The 22,337-nt window shown below is 41.8% G+C and overlaps 1 protein-coding gene across 7 annotated transcripts in view; it reads left to right on the plus strand.

Annotated features, from left to right (window-relative positions):
- Positions 1-22,337, plus strand: part of TASP1 (taspase 1) — a 350,594-nt gene that overhangs the window by 154,764 nt on the left and 173,493 nt on the right. For 5 of the 7 annotated variants that reach the window (XM_090285205.1, XM_090285209.1, XM_090285204.1 and 2 more), the window contains 2 exons: positions 4,658-4,777; positions 16,916-16,994. In XM_090285205.1, coding sequence (XP_090141331.1) covers positions 4,658-4,777; positions 16,916-16,994 — 199 coding nt within the window. The remainder of the gene's footprint in view (positions 1-4,657; positions 4,778-16,915; positions 16,995-22,337) is intronic. The other 2 variants (XM_090285210.1, XM_090285208.1) reach the window with 1 other exon arrangement.

Below are 22,337 nucleotides of genomic sequence, written 5' to 3' on the forward strand. Positions count from 1 at the left end.
GCTGATTTCTTTCTTCAGTTGTGCCACTTTTGGACATAATTGGGTAGTGCTCACAGCCAGCCCTTGTATGTATTGGTTCTTGGGCCTCTTGGGAGAGATTCCAGTGTAGTCAATGCCAGAGACTGCCTGTGACTGGGCCTGGGCTACCTGTTAGGTGCTACAAAGTGATCCACAGTTAGTAGCTGCCTCTGCTGGTCCTGGGTGCATATTGGAGGGGACAAGCTTCATCCTAGGTATGTTGCCTCCAGTACCAGTTCTGGCTCAGGTCATCAAAAGGCTCAGGGCACCCTGAGATTGGCTCTCAACTGCCGGTCTTCCTTTAGGCTCAGCCACTGAAAGATCCTTGGGCTATAAGCCCATTGCATGAGGTAGGTTCTCAGGGAGTCGTCAGGTGGGGGTGAGTGGTGTTCATCAGGTTAATACAGTTTCAAACTCAGTGACAGTTCTGGGTCAGAGGCCACTCAGCAAAAGTCTCAGGGTACACCAATGGCAGCTGCCACCTGTCGGGGGCCTTTGCAGTGGGGTGGAGTCTCAGGGGGTCACCAGTATGGAACTAGTAGAGTTCAGCAGGCTAAAGCAGATTAAGTTTGGTGTTTGGAGGGATGGCTTAATGATAAAAATGTGCTGCTTATCGGCCATGGAAAAAGACAGCCCTTGTTCTAAAGCCACACAACTCCATTTCTGGTTAAGCACCCCCTGAGCTTAACCAGAATTCCTCAAGTTTTTCAAGAATGACTGCCATGCTGGTCCAGGCTGGCTGCCACTGATAGACCCCTTAGTCATAGAAGGGTGATTTCCTAAAGAGAAAGGCCGTTGGGTGTTTTATATCCAATTTTTCCTTGGTTTCAGCTATATGAGACTTGGTGCCAGATGTATGAGAGAGTTGATAATTCCAGCTAATTCATACCTTGTTTATCCACATCTGGTATACTCTGGGCCCACAGTGGCCCCACTGTAGGGAGCTGGTTTGTGGGAGATAAACATGGAGCCAGATCTGGTCTCCTGTGATCACAGTTATCATTCCATGTTTAGGTTACTGAAAGATGGTAAAGCTTTAGGCCAGCATTGCTCTACCGTCATGGAGGGTATTAGTCATCTGCTTTTTTCAAGTGTATTCTCATACCAGTTACAATATTGCTCACAAACCTTACAATGGTGAATTAGGAAGTTTTGGTGTATTTTCAAAATGGGTATTACTTTATTTTTGTATTAAGATAACTCCACTTTATACCAGTTTCAGGATGTACTTGTACATTTGAGATTATTCTTGGTTTTTGCTATTTGATATTAATTCTGTACAGAAGAAAAACCAAGTTAATGAGATAAGTAACTGATGGATGGTTTCTTTTGGCTAGTTTCAGAATTAGAGTGTAGGTTAGAAGCTTAATTTTCTGATGGATAGTACCTAAACTTTGTCTTAAGGGATTTATTCCTTTTAAAGTCATGTACATGTGTTATTTAATTTAATTCTTACCATAACTGTGTAATAGTCATCTCCAGTTTGGAGCAGAGAAAAATAAAAGCTTTGACATTAAACCCAACAGTGATTACTAGTTTATTGGTTCTTTAAGGAAGTTTTATTTCAATGTTTTCCTTGACACATGCACTGTGTATTCTAACTTTATATACATACATATATTCTGAGGGAAATCTAGTTTATATAGCTGCTTTTTAGTCACAGTTTTATCAAGAAACTAATACAAATAATGTGTTTTAGTCAAGGACAGTATGTACATGCATATCTGTGTGGTGCATGTACTTTTAAGTATTTATGAATTGTAAGAGTATAATAGTAGTTCTATATAGTAAGAGTCATTGTGTTTTTTTAGCCTTTTTAAGATTTCATTTCTGTACAAATGAGCACTGTAAAATTATTATGGCCAAAATACCAATGTTTGTCTTTTACTCACTTTTTCTGCACTTCATAAAAATGCTTGAATATTACTTTATTATCTTTAAATTTGCTTTTCAGTATGTGAAATCTATGAACTAATTCTTAAATATTTAGGAAGTAATCCGAATTTTTACAGGTGTTGAAAGTCCTTAGGAATATTTAGCTTAATTTGGAAGAGGATTCTCTTATTTTTTGCTTGGTCTTTCATTTTTGAAAATCGAGTTACAGTAAATCCATCTATGTATAATCCTTTTGATTCTTTCAACAGTAGTTTGGTTAGACATATGAGTTCTCATAGTTTATGATATCTTGATTGAAATTCTAAGAGAATTGTTTCACAGATAGTGTATATCACTGTGTATATGTTATGTATCACTGCAGTAAAATTTCTATTATAGGATGCTTCGGTAGGATCAGCAGTCTCAGTTAATAAAAGAAGAACTAATAAAGAATACTGTCTCTTGACTTTTTGTTGTTGCTATTGTGCAAAATTATTTTATAGTGTCTATTTGTATGAAAGTTGTCTATTTCTAAAAGAGCCAGTATAAGATCAGTAATTTAAAGTACTTTGTAGTATGTTCATGGTGGTGTGATCATGGTGATACGCTGCCAATTGATAGTTGAACAAGAGAGTTCAAATCTTTTATGCTGAGATATGTTAGTATTAGGTGATTTAAATTTCTCCCTCAGCATATTTGTGACTATAAAATTATTTGCCTCACATTGAGTAGAGCCACGTTTGGGTGATAATGACTCTGTGGGATGCTATCAGACTTGTTTCTTGTGGCAGGGTTCATGGACTGGCAACATCAACATTACTGGGAGGTTGTTAGATAGATGTATTGTCCATTCCCAGGTTACTCTATTAGAATTTGCATTTAAACAGATTCTCCAGATGGTTTGCATGCGCATTAAAGCTTGAGAAGCTCTTCTGTGTAAGTTGTACAACTTGGCATCTGGACAAGAAACAAACACTTCTGTATCTGAGGTTGCAAGGAAATAATGATTTAGGAATTATTTTCTAGAATAATGAAACATATGTTCACCTTAAGAGTACATCTCTTTAAGATTACTCAGCTTCTCAGTAATAAAATGTGTCTAATGCATTTCTTTACTTTGATACTTTAATGTTATCCACCAAAGAAGATAAACTTGACTTTGTCCATACCAAATAAGCAAACCTGGTTAGTGAATCTTGAGAAAAGGAAATGGGAGACTGAGGCCCTGACAGTAGAATGACATGGCATGTATCATCACTTATTAGACTTGTTTTTGTGACACCAGGGATGCAGATGAATAATTATGTCCTGAATGTCTGCTGTGTGCAGAATGAAATAGTGGATCAAAGAAGAGTTTACATTCAGGACAGGTAACTGTCCTTGAAAGTCAGGCAGCCTGCCACCAGCAGAACCATGGTATTCTGGGATATGACCATTTGGTTCCATTGATAAGGCTTCTCCCAGCTATGTTTAAAAGGGAGAATAGGAATACAGCACTCATTTCAGTCAGTTACACCTTTTCCATCAAAGTAGGTACTGTTATATCAATACATTGAAGAGGAATTAGAATTCAGAGCAAGAAACAAAGAAATGTAAATGTCTAGGTGTACCTTCTCCTAACAGACTTAATATAGTATTTGTTGTATCATACTCTACCTCTGAATTTACCTTTTGTTTGCATTCTGCTTCCATTTTTTCAAAACTACCTTCAATTTTGCTCAACTTCTGAGGTGACTCTTGGAGCTCATTGACTTTTCTGGGGATTGCATTTCAAAGTCTTCTTAGTGAGGGATCCCTCAGTGCAGATGAAGTCTTGCTCAGTAGTGTGACTATAAACCACATGGGGGGGGGTGCTATTCTTGTTGAACCTGGGGTTATATCTGGTTCTTTCATGTATCCTTGGGGGTAGGAATGAGGGTAGGGATCTTGGGTTCCAGATTACAGTTTGAAAACCAGTGTCCTAATGTTAAGAACACCATCACAACTGCTATTAATATATAATAAAAGATACATCTTTTCATGACACGTTTTACCTGCCTCCCTTCATTTTGATTTTTATCCAGTAGTATAAGGTTTTTCTGTCTTGCAGAGGTGACCTAGAAATCTTCAAGGTAGGAAGACAGCTACATGTGAGGTGTCCTAAGCATGTGGGACCTGGGACAAGACAGAGAAATACAAAGATGCCTCTCAAGGGCATACAGTTTTCTGACATGCAGTTGGCAAGCATATTGTTGATATAGCAGAGAAGGGGGCTTGCCGTAAAGTTTCTCACAGGCCAGAAACTGTAAAAGAAAATTATAGCATAGTATACTCTTAAGATTGTAAATATCATTCTCTATTGTGCTGACTCTTATTGCTTATTTTTAGAAATTCGCATAGAATATTTTAAAATACTAATAATGGCATTTCACTTGTGCCTAATATATTTTCCTTTACAAAATCTAAATTATGAACTTAATTCTTGGGAGTAGGAAGGCACTGTGATAGATTGTAAAATCATCAATTTTCCCCCTCCCTTAGAAAGGCATGTTAGGCTTGTTATGAGAAAAACTTTTGTTCAGTATTTTTTCGTGGAAAATACATTTTGACTTGAATAGGATTTAAACAGCAACTTGATAATAGATAATTTTCGGAGATTGCTGAATGTTCCACTTAAGGATTAGCTCAGATTTTATGTCATGATTTAACTAAAAAGTGCTATGGAATCCTATCAAATTGTCACACATCATGCTTAGTAAATGCTCATGCTACTTTTTCTCTATAGGAGAATGACTCAGGCACTTTGGACACGGTGGGAGCTGTGGTTGTGGACCATGAAGGGAATGTTGCTGCTGCTGTCTCCAGTGGAGGCTTGGCCTTGAAACATCCAGGGAGAGTTGGGCAGGTGAGTAATTATGGGTTTTTTAAACTAGTTTTTCAAGTTAAAACATGGAATTTTCTAGGTCACAAATTTTAAACCGTAGAGACCTTTTTTTTCCTTTAGATAAGAAATACCATCATTGTTCTTTAACATTTATGTAGTATAAATTATCAATAAAAAACCTTTTCAATATTCTTTCTAACAAAAATCTGTCTCATAGTAATAGTGTTCTTTCTGATCTTTGTCATTTGTAATCCCATGTTTTATTATTTTCATTAGGCGGGGCATTTAGTAGATGTTTAATAAATGTGTTGATTTCTGTTTTCTTTCTTTGTAAATGTCATTCTCTTTAGGAGGAAGCAATACCTGACTATATTGTTGCTTGCTCTTTAGGTGGGAAAATGATTTGAGTTTCATTTTGTATTGCTTCCATTCAAGGAATATTTTGACTCTCTAAATCTCTCCTGTGATAGCACTTCATCTGTTTTATAGACTAACGAGTATTTCAGGTCACCAACACGTGATACCCAAGAAATCTAGATATAAGGAAGGCCTACTTTATGTGCAACTGGCTTATTTCCAGACCTCTTGCACATCTTCACCCTTCACCCCCCACTGTCACCCACTATCATGAACTTTAGGACTATACTGAGAATGGGAAGTTAATAGTCTATTTGATCTAGTAATCTTTATGTGCTCTATATATTTGTTGAGTAAACAAATGAATTGGACACCATCATGGAATCTGTTAAAGTAGTTGCAAGCTCAGTGTTTGGATCTCGTATTACATATGGAACACTACTTGGCTGCTCTTTGCACTTTGTTTCTCATGTTTGAGGAAGAGTTGATGTCACATTTGCTTTGGACATGGTGGTTGGTGAATGCTTACAGCAGAGTGATCTCTTTGCAAAGCCTCAAGTGTTGTTCCCTAATCGGCCCTTTATTGTGGACAAACCATTTATAGTTCCTAAAGAAAGGGAAGGGAAAAATAATTAATTTTGTGCAATTCTTTGTCTATTATACAAGGGGATTTATGGGGATTGATTACTCAACATGTGTACAATGCTTTGAACTCATTATAAAAAGCCTTTGTCTGGTAATGATATTTTTCCACATTATGAAAGTGTTGTGCATTTGTCAAGTTTGGAATAAGGAAACCAAGGTTGGCATATCTGATCTGGATGCCTTGGTAAAGAAGGAGAGAGAAAAGCCAGTAGAACTACCTTCATAGCATTGCAATTCCTATGGTTTTCTGACTGTTTTTTGTTTGTTTTGGTTAGCAAAATAGAAACAACAGAACCAAGGATAGTTCTGGACTATGTTAGCAGGATATTACATCAAACAATTCTCAAGCAATTCTGCCACTGCAAACGTGACTATCCTGGAAGAAGAAATAATTATGTAAAGTTTAACGTTTACTTGCTCCAGTTGGCTAGTTTATGAATACGCTGTTTGTGAGAGATGAAAACTCAGGAAATGGTGTGGAGAAGAGGAGTCAAAGTACTTAAAGGAAAATCGTCGTCGTCCTCGGCAGCCGTCCGTCTCGAGAGACGATGACGTAGCTTCTTGAGAGTCTATCTGCACCGCCGAGAATGGCTGTGCAGTCCGACTCGGGAGTGACAATCCCTGCCACACTTGTTACAGGTGAAGGCAGATGGCCGTTGTTGCTGCTGTTGACGCTGCTTCCGCCTCGATCTTTTCTGGACCGCCTCCTCGTTGCGCGCAGCCTCTGCACGTGATGTACCTTGCCTGACCGCGAGCCTCCAGGCTAGGCGGTCGTCTGCTTGAACTTCCCATGTGTTGAGATTGATGGAGCATTGTGTCATGTCCTTTTTGCAGATGTCTTTGAACCGCAGTTTTGGGCGCCCTGTCATCCTCTTGCCTTCTGCTAGCTCGCCGTAGAGGAGGTCTTTGGGGATACGGCCTGCATCCATTCTTTTGACATGGCCGAGCCACCTGAGGCGTCTCTCGCTAAGAACTGCATGCAAACTGCTCATATTGGCTCGCTTCAGCACCTCGGTGTTGGGGACCTTATCCTGCCAGGCGACATGCAGGACGCGTCGCAGGCACCTCATGTGGAAGCTGTTGAGTTTCCTTTCATGCCTTGCGTAGGTGGTCCACGTCTCGCTGCCATAGAGGAGAGTGCTGAGTACGCAGGCTTGGTAGATGCGCAGTCTGGTTTTCTCAGTGAGGCTGGAATTGTTCCACGCTCGCCGGTTCAGTCTGGCCATAACTGTGGCTGCCCTGGCGATTCTCCGGTTGACCTCCAAGTCGACTGACAGAGAGCTCGAGATGGTGGACCCGAGGTAAGTGAAGTCGTTGACAACCTCCAGGGTGTACCCGTCGATGGTGATGCATGGGGGAGTCCCCGTGCCTTGAGCCATAACATTCGTCTTCGTCAGGCTGATGGCTAGTCCGAACTCCTTGCATGCGTGGGAAAGGCAAGTGACTAGCTGCTGGAGTCCCTCTTCGGAGTGTGATGTCAAAGCTGCGTCGTCGGCGAAGAGCATCTCACGGATGAGCACCTCTTTAACTTTGTTCTTGGCGCGTAGACGGGCCAGGTTGTAGAGCTTGCCATCGGATCTGGTGTGAATGAAGACACCCTCGCTGCAGTCCTTAAAGGCGTATTGGAGGAGCATGGAGAAGAAGATTCCGAACAGCGTAGGCGCGAGGACGCAGCCCTGCTTTACTCCGCTGCTGACTGGGAAGGCCTCAGAGGTTGCGCCATTGTAGGACACCGTGCTGTGCATGTTGTCGTGAAAGGACATGACCACAGCAAGCAGATGTGGTGGACAGCCAATCTTCCGTAGCAAGCTGAAGAGTCCGCTTCGACTGACCAGATCAAACGCCTTCGTAAGGTCGATAAAGGCGAGGTAGAGTGGTTTATGCTGCTCGTGACACTTCTGCAGCTGGCGTAGGGAGAAGATCATGTCCACTGTTGATCGGCCAGCTCTGAAGCCACACTGGGACTCTGGGTAGACGCGGGAAGCAAGGGTCTGCAGGCGGGCAAGAGCGACCCGGGCGAATACTTTGCCGACGACGCTGAGGAGAGAGATGCCCCGGTAGTTGTTGCAGTCGCTGCGGTCTCCTTTGTTCTTGTACATGGTGATAATGTTGGTGTCTCTCATATCCTGGGGGATGTAACCCTCCTTCCAGCAGCGACAGAGTAGATGGTGGAGCGGCTGTAGCAGGACTGGTTTCCCGCTCTTTAGGATTTCTGGAGGGATTCCGTCGCTTCCTGGTGCTTTCCCGCAAGCGAGGCGGTCGATGGCTTTGCTGAGCTCTGCCGCAGTAGGTGGGGTGTCTAGCTCCTCCATGACTGGTAGGTCTGGGATGGCGTTAAGAGCAGTGTCTGTTACGGTGTTCTTCGTTGCGTACAGCTCGAGGTAGTGCTCGGTCCACCGCCGCATTTGCTGTTCTTGGTCAGTGATGACCTCACCTGTCTTGGACTTAAGGGGGGCGATCTTGGAGGGGATTGGGCCTGTTGCCTTCTTGATACCCTCATACATTCCTTGTGCGTTGCCTATATCGGCGGCTTCCTGAATGCTTCTGCACAGGTTTAGCCAATAGGTGTTGGCACAGTGGCGGGCGGTCTTCTGGACTTTGTTCCTGGCAGCCCGTAGAGCTTGAAGTGTACTGGGAGTGGGCGTGACCTTGTAAGCCAGTAGGGCCTTCCTCTTAGCCTCGATCACGGGTTCCATTTCTTCCCAGTGAGCCTCGTACCAGTCAGCGTTCTTCCGCTCTTTCTTCCCGTAAGCAATAATGGCGGAGTTGTATATGGCGTCGCGGAGACGTGGCTAATTGGATTCGATAATGTCATCTGCCGCCACTCCCTCGCCGAGTGCATCTTCCATCTTGTTGATGAATTGCTGGGTCTTAACTGGGTTGCTGGCACAACTGGTGTTGATGCGTGGGCGACCCTTCATCTTGGAGTGGTGCAACCTCTTTGGCATTATGCGCACCTTGCTTACCACGAGGGCATGGTCCGTGTCGCAGTCTGCACTGTGGTAGCTGCAGGTGAGGAGGGTGCTACCAATATCCGTTCTTCTGGTGATGACGAGGTCAAGCTGGTGCCAATGGCGGGAGCGGGGGTGCCTCCATGACACCTGGTGGATCTCTTTGCACTTGAAGAATGTGTTTGTCACGCACAGGCCGTGGTGACACAAAAGCTCAAGCAGTCGCTGACCATTCTCATTGATCTTTCCTCTCCCAAAGTTTCCAAGGCAGGTGGGCCAGGCCATGTGGTCGGCTCCTACTCTTGCGTTGAAGTCTCCAAGGAGATAGAGAGCGTTACTTCTGGGGATCTTGGATAACGCTTCGTCCAGTGCATGGTAGAACTGTTCTTTCTCTTCGATGGTGGCGCAGAGGGTTGGGGCGTACGCGCTAAGAATGCTGACTGGGCCGAAAGTTGTTGACAATTGGAGGGTAAGTAATCTCTCTGTGCCTCCTGTGGGTGGCTCTATGGAGTTAACAAGCGTGTTCTTCACAGCGAACCCAACACCGTGCTGTCTTGGTTGGTCCGGAGACTTCCCTTGCCAGTAGAAGGTGTAGTTGGTTTCTCTGATAGTTCCGTTGTCGGCCAACCGGGTCTCCTGTAGAGCCGCAATGTCGATGTTTAGTCGTGCCAGTTCCCTATCGATGACAGCGGTTTTCCTGGCACCCTTGATCCACGGAAGGTCTGCAGTAAGTCCGGGGCACATGGTCCTGATGTTCCAGCTAGCGAGGCGAAGAGCCGGAGGCTTCTTTCTTGTTGTTTGCTTGGAATTAACTGGTGCGGGTGTTTTGTGGCCCACTTTTCGAGAGGCGCCTCTCTGATCCCCACGCACCCAGTGGGGCAGGCGAGCCATGGCGAGACGGCACCTAATTGGCTGGGGCTGCCCAGCTTGAGGTGGGCGGTAGCTGTCCAGTGAGGTGCGATGACCTCTCCCACCGTCAAAGGAGACCCCTGGCGCTCGTTTCCTTCGCCAATTGGATGAGCTTATAACCGGTATCTGTCTCCTCCCGTGTTGAGTCGACATCTTGCGATGACGCTGGAGTGTCCTCTCCAGTGAAGCTGAAGCTACAGAGCCTGGGCAGGGTGATATGGAGGGTCTGCTGTTGCCCATGCAGCAGACCCCCCCTCTCTTCGCAGCTGAAGGGTCCAAGGGAAAGACAAAGTCAATACAGCTTGGCTTCAGGTGCGCCGCAGGAGTTGCCGGTGTTGACTACAATGTCAAACCGCCTTAGGGACTCTGGCTCCGGATTTTCTGTCGGGGTTTACTCCCTTAGCCTTTCCCCTGAAGAGGTATGCCGCAAGGCAGCGGAGGTTTTTTGGAGTCAGAGTTTTCCTTCTCTGATTTTAGAGATGTCCTTCCTCTTTCCTCCTTTACAGGAGTAAAGATCGCTCTCACATCTTCCTGGTTATTGTGTATCGCCTGGCTCATGGCAACTCAGAGAGGAGTTACGGTTGTTCTTCCTCTTATATCTGTGTCCCCATAGCAGTCTTCATCTACACAGGTAGAAGATGGAGAGAAATAACCATGCTTCTCGTCTGCACTAGTGATGTCACCCTTGGCATTGATTCCCTCTGCATTCTCTCTCTCCCCACTTCCACTGGCTGGCTGCCTCAGGGCTCTCCTGGGCCCTCAGGAGCTCTGTGGTCCTGGGCCGTGATCTCCGGAGGCAGGAGCTTAGGGGCATCTAGTCCTTGTGTGAGGAGGCCTCCGGCCAGCAGGAAGCAGGAGGTATAGCCTTGAATGGCATCATCTCTTCTGCTCAGCAAGCCTAGAGCCAGGAGAGCCCAGGCCAAGTTCATGGACAGGGCAGGGAAAGGCTGCTCCCCAGGGCTGGTGCAGACGGCGGCCACTTACCCCTCCACACAGGCCCAGAAGGGGCAGGCACCTGCCTCACTCACACAGTCTTCAGAAGCAGGTCGAGGAGAATTAAAGGAAAATACAGTTGCTTAATTAGATTATGTTACTTGGATAAGGAGTAGTAATTAACCCAGCCCGGAAAAATGTAAGATTCAGATGAGAGGTAAAGAACTGTTCTTGACAATCAGGAAAGAATGTAACAAAATATATAAGCAACAAAATACACAAGGAAGTTGTTTTTTTAAGCAAAGACTATTTTATAAATGTGCTAAAACTAGACTTCTGGTCAAGATAAATGTGTAGGTAAATACGACTTGCCTCCAAACACATCCACACCAAATTACAGCTAAAATATAGAAAAACCATCACTCAGAACTGTCAGAAATGGAAATGAATGGAAGTCCAACAACTACGGAATTAAAGATAACTACATCCATCTAATTGGTGGGGGATGGAGGGCTGATGCCACAACCATGTGTGTTGGATAAAAATTTGGGAGAGATATCTCGGGAGCGAGGAGTCCCAGCCCCACACCAGGTTCCCCAGCCCAGGGTCCCAGTGCCAGAAATATAAATCCTCATAACTTACAGCTGTAAAAAATAGTAGGGATTAAGTTAGTGGAAGAAACTTCTGGAGTCCCAAGCAGCTCCTCTTAAAGAACCCGCACACAGACTCACTCCCTCTGAGCTACAGCACTGGGTAGCAGCTTGAAAGGCACCAGTGGCATATGAGAAAGGATTGAAATGAAAGGTCTGGCATCAAGGTGAGATCTGGGGGACAGCTTTCTCCGAGACAGAAACCCCAGCAGAGGCCCTTGTTACTTTTCTGCACCCTTCTCTTACAGAGCTGGCAGGCGGGTGCCATATCTGAGACTCCATCAACATGGCTAACACTGTTTGCCCCACCTTGGAGATGTACTGAGGCCATGCCCCACCCCACTTACAGTCCCATGCAAGCTCTTAACAGTGGCTTTTCCATATGAATGGCTGGTCTTGGCTCAAGCTTCACAACTTCCTAAATTCCCTCAGACAAGCAACAGCCAGCCTCAGGGTGTCCCTTTCCTCTGTACTGCTTGCTGTGAGGCCCCAGGCCTGGCACTAGCAGCAGCCAGCCTAGGTTCACAGCTTGGCTTTGCCTAGAATCCTCCAAGCCCAGCACAAGTAGCAGCCATCCCAGATTGTTTTATAGCTCATGCAGGGTGGCCCCGGGCAGAACAGAGGTTGAGATTAACCCTGGCCTGTACCACCCAGAAAACCCCAGAGCCTGCACACTCAGTGGACAGCCACAGACCATGCTGAAGCACTACTACTCTGCCCCCTGCAAAAGTGATCCTCAATAGAGGGTGGAGGTTGGTGGCCAGTAGTCACTGTCAGTCCTCGCAGCTCACTTGCCTGGGGTTAATCGTTCCCATTGACCTGCCAACAGCAACCAAGGCTCAACTACAAGAGGAGGGTGCACTCAGCCCGCAAGGAGGGTACACCTCAAGTACCCAGCTTGGGTGATAAGGGAGGCTGTGCCACTGGACCCTACAGGACACCTACTACATTAGGCCATACTGCCAACCAAGACAAGAAGTCACAGCAGCTCTACTTAATACAGAGAAACAAACACAAGGAAACTGCCAAAATGAGGAGACAAAGGAACATGGCCCAAATGAAAAAACAGATCCAAACTCCAGAAAAAGAACTAAACAAAAGGGAGATAGCAATTTATCAGATGCAGAGTTCGAAACACTGGTTAAAAGGATGCACAAGGAACTTAATGAGAACCTCAATAGCATAAAAAAGATCCAGTTAGAAATGAAGGATTCACTGATTGAAATAACAATTTACAGAGAACCAACAATAGAGTAGATGAAGCTGAGAATCAAATCAATGAGTTGGAAAATAAGGAAGCAAAAAGCAAGCAATCAGAACAATAAGAAGGAAAAAGAATCCAAAAAAAAAAACCAAGGATAGGCTAAGGAGCCTCTGGGACAACTTCAGGTGTTCCAACATTGCATCATTGGGGTGCCAGAAGGAGAAGAGAAAGAATAAGAAATTGGAAATCCACTTGAAAAATGTAATGAAAGAAAACTTCCCTAATTTGGTGAAGGAAGTAGAAATACAAGTTTAGGAAGCACAGAGAGTTCTGAACAAGATGGATACAAAGAGGCCCACTCAAAGACACGTCATAATTAAAATGCCAAAGTTTAAAAGATAGAATCTTAAAAGCAGCAAGAGAAAGGTACATATAGGGGAGTTCCCCTAAAACTATCAACTGATTTCTCAAAAGAAACTTTGCAGGCTAGAAGGGACTGGTAAGAAATATTCAAAGTCATGAAAAGCAGGGACCTACAGCCAAGATTTCTCTACCAAGCAAAGCTATCATTTAGAATGAGAGGGTAACTAAAGAACTTCCCAGACAAGAAAATACTAAAGGAGTTCATCATCACCAAACCATTGTTATGTGAAATGTTATAGGGAATTATATAAGAATAAGAGCAAAACTATGAACAATAAAATGACAATAAATAAATATCAACAATTGAATCTAAAAAACAAACTAAGCAAACAAGAACAGGGACAGTATCATGGATACAGAGAGCATTTTCTTTTTCCTTTTCTTAAAACAATTTTTATTGTATTTTTTTTCCTATTACCATTTAGTCCTCTATATTCCCCTTATCCTTGCAATCACCACACTGTTGTCCATTCAATGAGTCCTTTGGAGAGCGTTTTGATGGTCGCCAATGGGAAGGGTGTTTGGGGGAATGGGTGAAGAGGGGTGGGGGGATTAAGGAGTACAGATAGGTAGTTACAGAATAGCCATGAGGATGTAAAGTACAGTATAGGAAATGGAGTAGCCAAAGAACTTATATACATGACCAGTGGACATGAACAAAGGTGTGGGGATTGCCTGAGGGAGTGGGGGGTACTGGGTGGAAGGGGGCAAATGGGGAAAAATGGACAACTATAATAGCATAATCAATAAAATATAATTTAAAAATTAAAAAATGCTAAAACTAGATAATTTTAAATATATTTAAATGTACAAATGAACTGTTTAATAATATAGCATATTTCTCTGCTCTTGGTATATGATAGTAGTTTAGATGCTAAAATGACAATTTGAATTAGAAATTATTTGCTTCTTTAGCTTACTGTAATAATTAGAATCTACAACTGGGACATGAGAACAGAATTATTACATTTTCCTCCCCCTCTTAAGCTCCACTCCACCTACATATAAAGAGGCAGTTGAGTTTAGTGGTTAAGGGTACAGACTTGGATTCAGGTAAACCTTTATTTTAATCCCACCCTTTAATTTACTAGTCTCCTTACTATGGACAATATTCAGTGTTTTATTTTATTTAATTTTTTTAAGTATATTTTATTGATTATGTTGTTACAATATCGCAATTATTTTCCCCTTTGCTCCCCTCTACCCAGTACCTTCCTTCCCCTAGCAACCCCCCCCACCCTGTTCATGTCCATGTGTCGTGCATATAAGGTCTTTGGCTTCACCCTTTCCTATATTATTCTTAACATCCCCCTGTCTATTTTGTACCAACCAATTATGCTTCTTAATCCCTGCGCCATTTCCCTGTTTTCTCCCTTACCCCTCCCAGCTGATAACCCTCCAAATGATCCCCATGCCTATGATTCTGTTCCTATTCTGGTTGGATTTTGTTTTTATTTTTTAGATTCAGTTGTTGATAGTTGTCAGTTTTGTTGTCATTTTAATATTCATAGTTTTGATCTTCTTTTTCTTAAATAAGCCCCTTTAACATTTCATATAATAATGGATTGGTGATGATGAACTCCTTTAACTTTACTTTGTCTGGGATGCACTTCATCTGCCCTTTCAGTCTAAGTGATAGCTTTGTGGGATAGAGTAACCTTGGTTGTAGGTCCTTGCTTTTCATCACATTGAATACTTCTTGCCAGTCCCTTCTTGCCTGCAAAGTTTCTTTTGAGAAATAAACTCATAGTCTTATAGGCACCCCTTTGTAGGTAACGCTCTGCTTTTCTCTTATTGCTTTTAAGATTCTCTTTTTATCTTTCACCTTTGGCATTTTAATGATGATGTGTCTTGATGTGGTCTTCCTTGGGTCTAGCTTGTTTGGGACTCTCTGTGCTTCCTGGACTTGTATGTCTGTTTCCTTCACCAGTTTTGGGAAATTTTCCTTCATTATTTTCTCACATAAGCTTTCAATTTCTTGTTCTTCCTCTTCTCCTTCTGACACCCCTGTGATTTGGATGTTGGCATGTTTAAAGTTGTCCCAGAGGTTCCTAAGCCTCTCCTCATTTTTTTCAATCCTTGTTTCCTTATTCTGTACTGGCTTACTGTTTTTTTCTTCCTTCTATTCCAAATCATTGATTTGATTACCAGTTTCCTTCCCTTCACCATTGGTTTTGTGTGTATTTTCCTTTGTTTCACGTAGAATAGCCTTCACTTCTTCCCTTATGGGTCTGCCATGCTCACGCATATCGGTCAAGCCTGTGATCATCTTTATCACCAGTGTTTTGAATTCTGCATCTGTTACGTTGGCTATCTCCTCATCACTTAGTTCTCCCACTGGAACCTTGATCTGCTCCCCTTTTTGGGCCATATTTCTCTGTCCCCTCATCTTGATAGGCTCCTGTGTTTGTTTGCCTCTGAGTCCTTGGTAGAGCTGTCGCTCCTGTTATGTTGTAAGGGGCGGTGCCTTAGGTATTCGTCAGTACTAGGGGACCCGTTTCACCACGTTGTGGTGCTGTATGTGGGGGAGGTGTCAGAGAGGGAACAATTCTGCTTGCTCAGCACTCACCCATTTTCCAGGCACTTCTCCCACTTCCACAGGGGACTGGCACCTCTCTAGCTGCTGCCCTGGCTGTTGTTCCCACAGTGGGTGGGTCTGTGGATGTTCTAGGACGGTGGGGGCCCTTTAAACAAGTGGACTCTGCTGAGAGACTGGCAGTTTTTTCCTCCGCTCCAACCCCCACTGGTTTGCACAGTCAGAAGTAATGAGAGTTGATTTTCCCTGGTGCTGGAACCGTGAGCTGCGGGGTCTGGTCAGGAGCTGGGAATGCTCCCCAAGTGTCCCTCCTGACTTTTTAAAACATGTGACTGTGCTTTCCACCGGCCTGCCCCTGCCGCCTCCACTGCCACCACCACACCAAGTCTTTTCCACCCCAGCTCTGCCCCTCCTACTTGTCTGGATGAGTATAGTAGTCCCTCTCTATATCACGGTTCACTTATTGCAGCCTCACTAAATATTGTATTTAATTATTTATCTTGTATTTTTTGCTATATTGTGGGATTTTGCAGTACCGTATACGTATGTTGTTAAAGTTACGTAGGTTTAAGAGTGTAGAATATGTTTAAGAACATAAGTAGTGTTTATAAAGTGTGGAAAAGGTTAATAAGGGAGTGGGAAAGGTTAATAAGGGATTGGGAATGGTTTATACGTTTGTGGGAAGGGTTTATAAACCCTTAAAAGATATATAAATACTAAAATAAGTGTGAGGTTCCTACTTCGTGGATTTTCACTTATCGTCGGGGGGGGGGGGTGTCTAGAATGTAATACCTGCGATAAGTGAGGGAAAACTGTATTTCTTCTTTATATCTTTGTTTGTTGGACTTCCATGCAGCTTGATTTTCTGGAACTTCTGACTGTCTCTAGTTTTGAGGTAGTTGTATTCCTTCTTAGTTGTGGTGGGAGATCCAGCATGTCTGTCTAGATCTCCATCTTGGCCAGAAGTCTCAACTGCAGTTCTTATTATGTCACCCAAGAGAGGCATGGAAAAGACTGTCCTAAATGGACTTCCCTAGATAATGGCAGAAGGAGCACTGGCATCCCAGTGTCCCAGGGATCTGGTTAATGTAGCTGATTCCTGGGCTAGTTCCCAGACCACTGACTTAGAATATCTGGGAACCATGGTTCCTATCACTATGCTCCCCAAATAATTTGATAACACACCTAGTTTGAGAACCACTATTTTAAGGCCACCATAATGATTTGAAGGGTCCAGAAGAGCAACTAGTTGACAGACTACAATGGGGGAAGATTTTTCAGGGAAAGGAAAATTACTGTTGGTTAGACTAAGAAACTGTCTTTTGCTATTTTTCTGAAAAATTTTAGATTACTGCAATAACTGAAAATATAGTTTTGATAGTGTTAGAATGTTGTTTGGATAGGTTTTATATCACCTCTGGTATTATTGCTCAAGATATACTTCATTATTAAATTTATTAGTGGGTATGATTTTGTCTTCTTTTGAAAGCCAGTAATTACATATTGTATTTCTGAAATATTATATTTATCCATTTTTGTTTTTTTTTCCAGGCTGCTCTTTATGGATGTGGCTGCTGGGCTGAAAATACTGGAGCTCATAATCCCTACTCCACAGCTGTGAGTACCTCAGGTATTTGCTGCTTTCATGACCATTTTTCATAACTTCAACCTTGTAGGTAATTTAATGATTGAAAACAGTATTTTTAAGTAAGAATATAGTATGTGCTAAGACACTATATAGACAAGAGCACTGAGGCATAAAAAATATGTGATATTTGAGAGCTTTTAAGGATTGTTTCACAATGTATGTATCACAGTGTAAATGCTTTCCTAACGTTTCAACACAATTTTGGAGTTACTGTAACTTAATATTTTTATGTTTTTTTCTCTAATGACTCATGATAGTGCCAAATTTAGATTACAGATATAAAAGTAGGAAGGCATTGCAAAAACTAGGAGATATGCTCTTGAGTAAAATGTTGACATAAAACTTCTAAGGTGTATATCAAAATATATAGTTTATGACATCCAGTTCTCTACACTTTTAATAAAATGTACATCTTGTTTTTGTAATTGTATTATAAAAGCCATTATCATTTAGAAACGAGTGTGAATGTGTGTGTGTATGTGTGTTGGGGGGTGAATTTTAATAGGCAGAATGGTTGCTGTCTAGACCCAACTTTTTATATGCTGTGCCAGATGTACTTGAAGCCTTTTCTTTTTTTTAAAGATTTTATTTATTTTTAGAGAGAGGGGAAGGGAGAAAGAGAGGAAGAGAAACATCATTGTGTGATTTCCTCTTGTGCACCCCCATCTGGGGACCTGGCCCACAACCCAGGCATGTGCCCTGACTGGAAATGAACCGTCAACACTTTGGTTCACAGGCTGTCACTCAATCCACTGAGCCACAGCAGCCAGGGTGAAACCTTTTCTTTTAATGTGGTGATATTCATGGTTGACAAAATAATATTGGCTTATATTGACGGAATAATATTGGTTGGCTTTTACTTATCAAGTTACAGTCTAGGCCTTTCCCCCCCATATCCTCAAGCTTTATTAGTAGGGAAGATTGCTATGGCTGCCTCTCCATCCTTTCCCTCTTCAGTCCAATTGCTGCCTTCTCCTGGTAACTCACCACTCTTTTTGTCATCTCTGATGTAGGTGGCTGTTTTCTTTCTGTCTGTAGCAAAAAGTTCTTTCTGGAACTTTTTTGGTTTGTCCTGCTTCTCTGACCTGTCTTTGCCTTCTTCATAGATTCTTCTCATTGCTGACAGCCACAGATTGGGGCATTTGCTGCCTTTCCTTCATCTCACCACATGCGTTCTCTTGGTGATTTGGTGTTATTGCTGCGTTCCCGTGCTTTCAGCAGTTATCTCTTAGGATATTGGCTTCCATATCTATATCTACTCTTAACTTTTTCCTTGAGGCTCATGTGAGTCATTTCTTGCTTCCTGTTGGACATGTCCCTGTGGGTGTCATGTATGTACATAAAATTCAGCAGATTCTACAAAACATCTTGTTTCTTATTCCCACTTCTTGGCCGTCTTTCTCCTGTACTCGCTATCTTTTTTTATTGCACTCACTATCCTGTTTTTTGCTTGGACTTGAAATCTTAGTACCATTCTCATATTTTTTGCTTCTTTCCATTTCTGTTGACCTGACCCTGTCATTTTAGGTCCATATTATCCTGCTTGCCTATTGTAGCAGTCTCCTGACCTACATTCATTCCTCTGTCAGTGGGAAAATAAGACTCAGCCACTGGCTATCAGGTGAAGTCTGAACACATGTTACCGTTGAGCGTAAACCACAGTGATATCATCAGTAAAAATTGTTTTCAGTCTTTTAATTTTGAAGAGATGAGCATAAAATAATGAGTTAATTTTTAATTTAATATTAATAGCACATGGAAACTTACACATAATATTTAGGAATTAACTTGTGCTCATAATTCATTATGGCCCTATTTCTATGGAAAATTGTATTTGAGTAAACAGAAGTCTAAAATAGATAATTCATTATTTCATTTTTATTTTCTTAAAGAGATATCAGTTTGTATCTCTCAGTTTTATTGTTGGCCAGTATGTGTTCAGTGGGTTTGTTTGCTGTTCTTTAAATGTTACTCTTATGTTTAGATCTTAGGAAACCTGGATTCTACTTTTTAAGCTGAAATTCTGAGAGCCTGTCTGACTCTGTCTCTTTGGAAAAGAAATTTAATTTCCTTGGGATTTTCCAACCCTCCCCCACTTTTAAAATTGGTGATGCAGAAGATGGGATAAGAACACTGTTTACTGGATTTGATTCTGTTAAGTAGAATGCAATGGGTGGATAAAGCTAAAATTGTAAAACTAATGTCTTTTTCCCTTATCCTTAGATATTTCCATTTTTGCCCCACTCGCATCAGTTGAAGATAGTTTCATGTGACTAAAGATAAGTTTAGGTTTCCAGTTCATGACATTTATTGTAGCTTTTTAACTTGGATGCTCAGCTCACCATGTTACATCTTTCCCAAGTATAAGACTAACTGTCATCAGTCCACAGAACCTGAAGATATTAGAACAGGTCTCCAGTTTCTTCCATCTGTGGGGCTTTGTGTGATTGCTTTAACCTTGTTTTTCCTGAGGCTGTTGCTATGAAGTTGACAATGATACACATGGCAGAGTTGGGTAATCAAGTCAAAAGAAAGGTGGAGCACAGAATTTTGCAATTGTTTGGCCAAAATATGAAAGACTGTGCCTTAGGCTGTTGCAGAAAATCAAGAGACCTGGCCTACATTTTAGGTTTATAGTTTTTGGAAGGTGATAATTGAATGGCAGAGGGAAGACAGTTATGGTCAGGGTAGGGCTTTCCTAAGGCCAGACAGGACATGGTCATTAGCCTAAGGGATAAACTCAAGCATCTTGTTCTCATCACTGGGTAGGGAGGAATGAGTAGGGAGTTGGGAAGAGGATAGGGTAGCAGGAGCTGACCTTGCAGACTCTTGACTAATGTTCTGGCATTATGGAAATTTGCCTAGGGAGGGAGGGAGCAGAGTGGATACCTGGGTCATTTTTCAGACTTTTTCACTCATTGGCTGTAACTCTGGCAAGAGGTTATTTGTAAAACAAGAATAATATCTACCGTAATATCTACGAGGCTTGAATGACTGGACATGAAAAGAACCTAGCACACCTCTTGGTCCTGAGTATTTTAACTGTATTTTGTTGAATCTGAGTCACCATCTTTTATAAGATATACCATTATTAGAAAACAAACAACTAATTGATTTATATATATATTTATTGTGGTAAGAACACTTAACATGAAATCTACCTTCCTAACAAATAGTTTTTACCATTTTAACCATTAAAAAAAATTACAGTTGTCATACAATGTTATATTAGTTTCAGGTGTACAACATGGTGATTTGACATTTATATACCCTATGAAGTGATCACCGCAGTAAGTCTATTAACCATCTGTCATCATACAAAATTATTATAATATTATTAACTACATTTTTTTATGCTCTACATTGCATACCCATTTCTTATTTATTTTATAACTGGAAGTTTGTACCTCTTAATCCCCTTCACATTTTTTACCCATCCACCTACTCTTCATCCCTCTGGTAACCATCAGTTTGATCTCTTTGTCTGTGAGTCTGTTTATGTTTTGTTTTGTTTTTTGTTTGTTCTTTGTTTTATTCTTTAGATTTCCCATATAAGTGAAATCATACAGTGTTTGTCTTTCTCTATTCAACTTATTTCACATAGCGTAATACCCTCTAGGTCCCTCTATGTTACAAATCACAAGATTTTTCTTTTTTTTTTATGGCTGAGTAATGTTCCATATTGTATATATACCACATCTTCCTTATCCATCTATTGATGGACACCTAAGTTGGTTCCATATCTTGGCTATTGTAAATAATGCTGCAATGAACACAGGGGTGCATATATCTTTTCCAATTAGTGTTTCTGTTTTCTTTGGATAAATGCCCAGAAGTGGAATTGCTGGGTTATATGACAGTTTTCTTTTCAATTTTTTGAGGAATTTCCATACTGTTTTTCGTAGTGGCTGCACCAATTTACAATACCACCAATAGTGCATGAAAAGAAGCTTCCTTTTTCTTTCACATCCTTATCAACACTTATTATTTGTTGTCTTTTTGATACTAGCCATTGTAAGAATGGTGTCGCTCAGAGAACCATGAGGAGGCAGTGAGCAGAGAAAAGTTTATTTGAGGGAATTAGCAAGCGGGGAGGAAGCCGTGCCACAAATGGCCCGACTCTGGGGTCCTAGGGAAGGAGGGGCTGTTTTATAGTTGGGGATATGAAAAAGAAACTATTGAATTCAGTTGTTATCTTGCAGCTGTGAGTCTAGGGCTGATCAAGGCCAAACAGAGCTTGGGTTGATGTACCCCAATATCATGGGAAACTCCCAGACAGCTGCAGGCGGGCGGGGGGAGGGAGAGGGCATGGGAACCGAGGCTGTCAGCCATATAGACAGGTATGAGGTGATATTCTGCTGTGGTTTTGATTTGCATTTCCCTGAGATGTTCAGTAATGTTGAATATCTTTTTACGTGTCTGTTGGCCATCTGTATGTCTTCTTTGAAGAAATGTCTATTTAGGTCCTCTGTCCACTTTTTAATCAGGTTTCTTTTTTTGCTGTTGACTTGTATGAGTTCTTTACATACCTTGGCTATTAACACCTTATTGTATGTATAATTTGCAAATACAATCTTGTGCTGCATAACAATGTGCCAGTCAATGATGGACTGCATATATACAGTATTCCCTCACTTATTGCGGGTATTACATTCCAGACCCCCCCTCGAAGTAGGAAGCTTACATTTATTCTACACTCTTAAACCTACGTAACTTTAACAACATATATATACAGTACCGCAAAATCCTGCGATATAACGAAAAATCCGTGATAAATAATTAAATATAATACTTTAAAAAATCCCACGATAGAGTGAGGCCATGATGAGTGAACCGCGATATAGTGAGGGACTACTGTAATAGCGATATATCATAATCTAGGTATATAGTAAGCTATTCCATCTAGTTTTGTATAAGTACACCTCATGAGGTCTACACAATGATGAAACCACCTAACGGTGCAATTTTCAGAATGTACTCTTGCTATTAAGTGGTGTATGTGTATCATCTCCCATTCAGTATGTTGCATTTTCATTTTTTTTGTTTTTCTTAACCTTTTTAGTTGATGTAGTCCTATTTGTTTATTTTTTACTTTTGCTGTCCTTGCCTGAGGAGACATATACAAAAAAATGTTGCTAAGAGAAATGTCACATAGTTTACTGACTATGTTCTTTTATGAGTTCTGTGATATCAGATCTTACATTTAAGTCATTAATCTATTTTGAGTTTATTTTTGTATGTGGTATAAGAAAGTGGTCTAGTTTCATTTTTTTGCATGTAGCTATCCTATTTCCCCAACATCATTTAGTGAAGAGACTGTCCTTT

This window comes from Furipterus horrens, unplaced genomic scaffold (genome assembly GCF_987537825.1).
Source record: "Furipterus horrens unplaced genomic scaffold, mFurHor1.1.pri manual_scaffold_8, whole genome shotgun sequence".
NCBI classification, from domain to species: Eukaryota; Metazoa; Chordata; class Mammalia; order Chiroptera; family Furipteridae; genus Furipterus; species Furipterus horrens.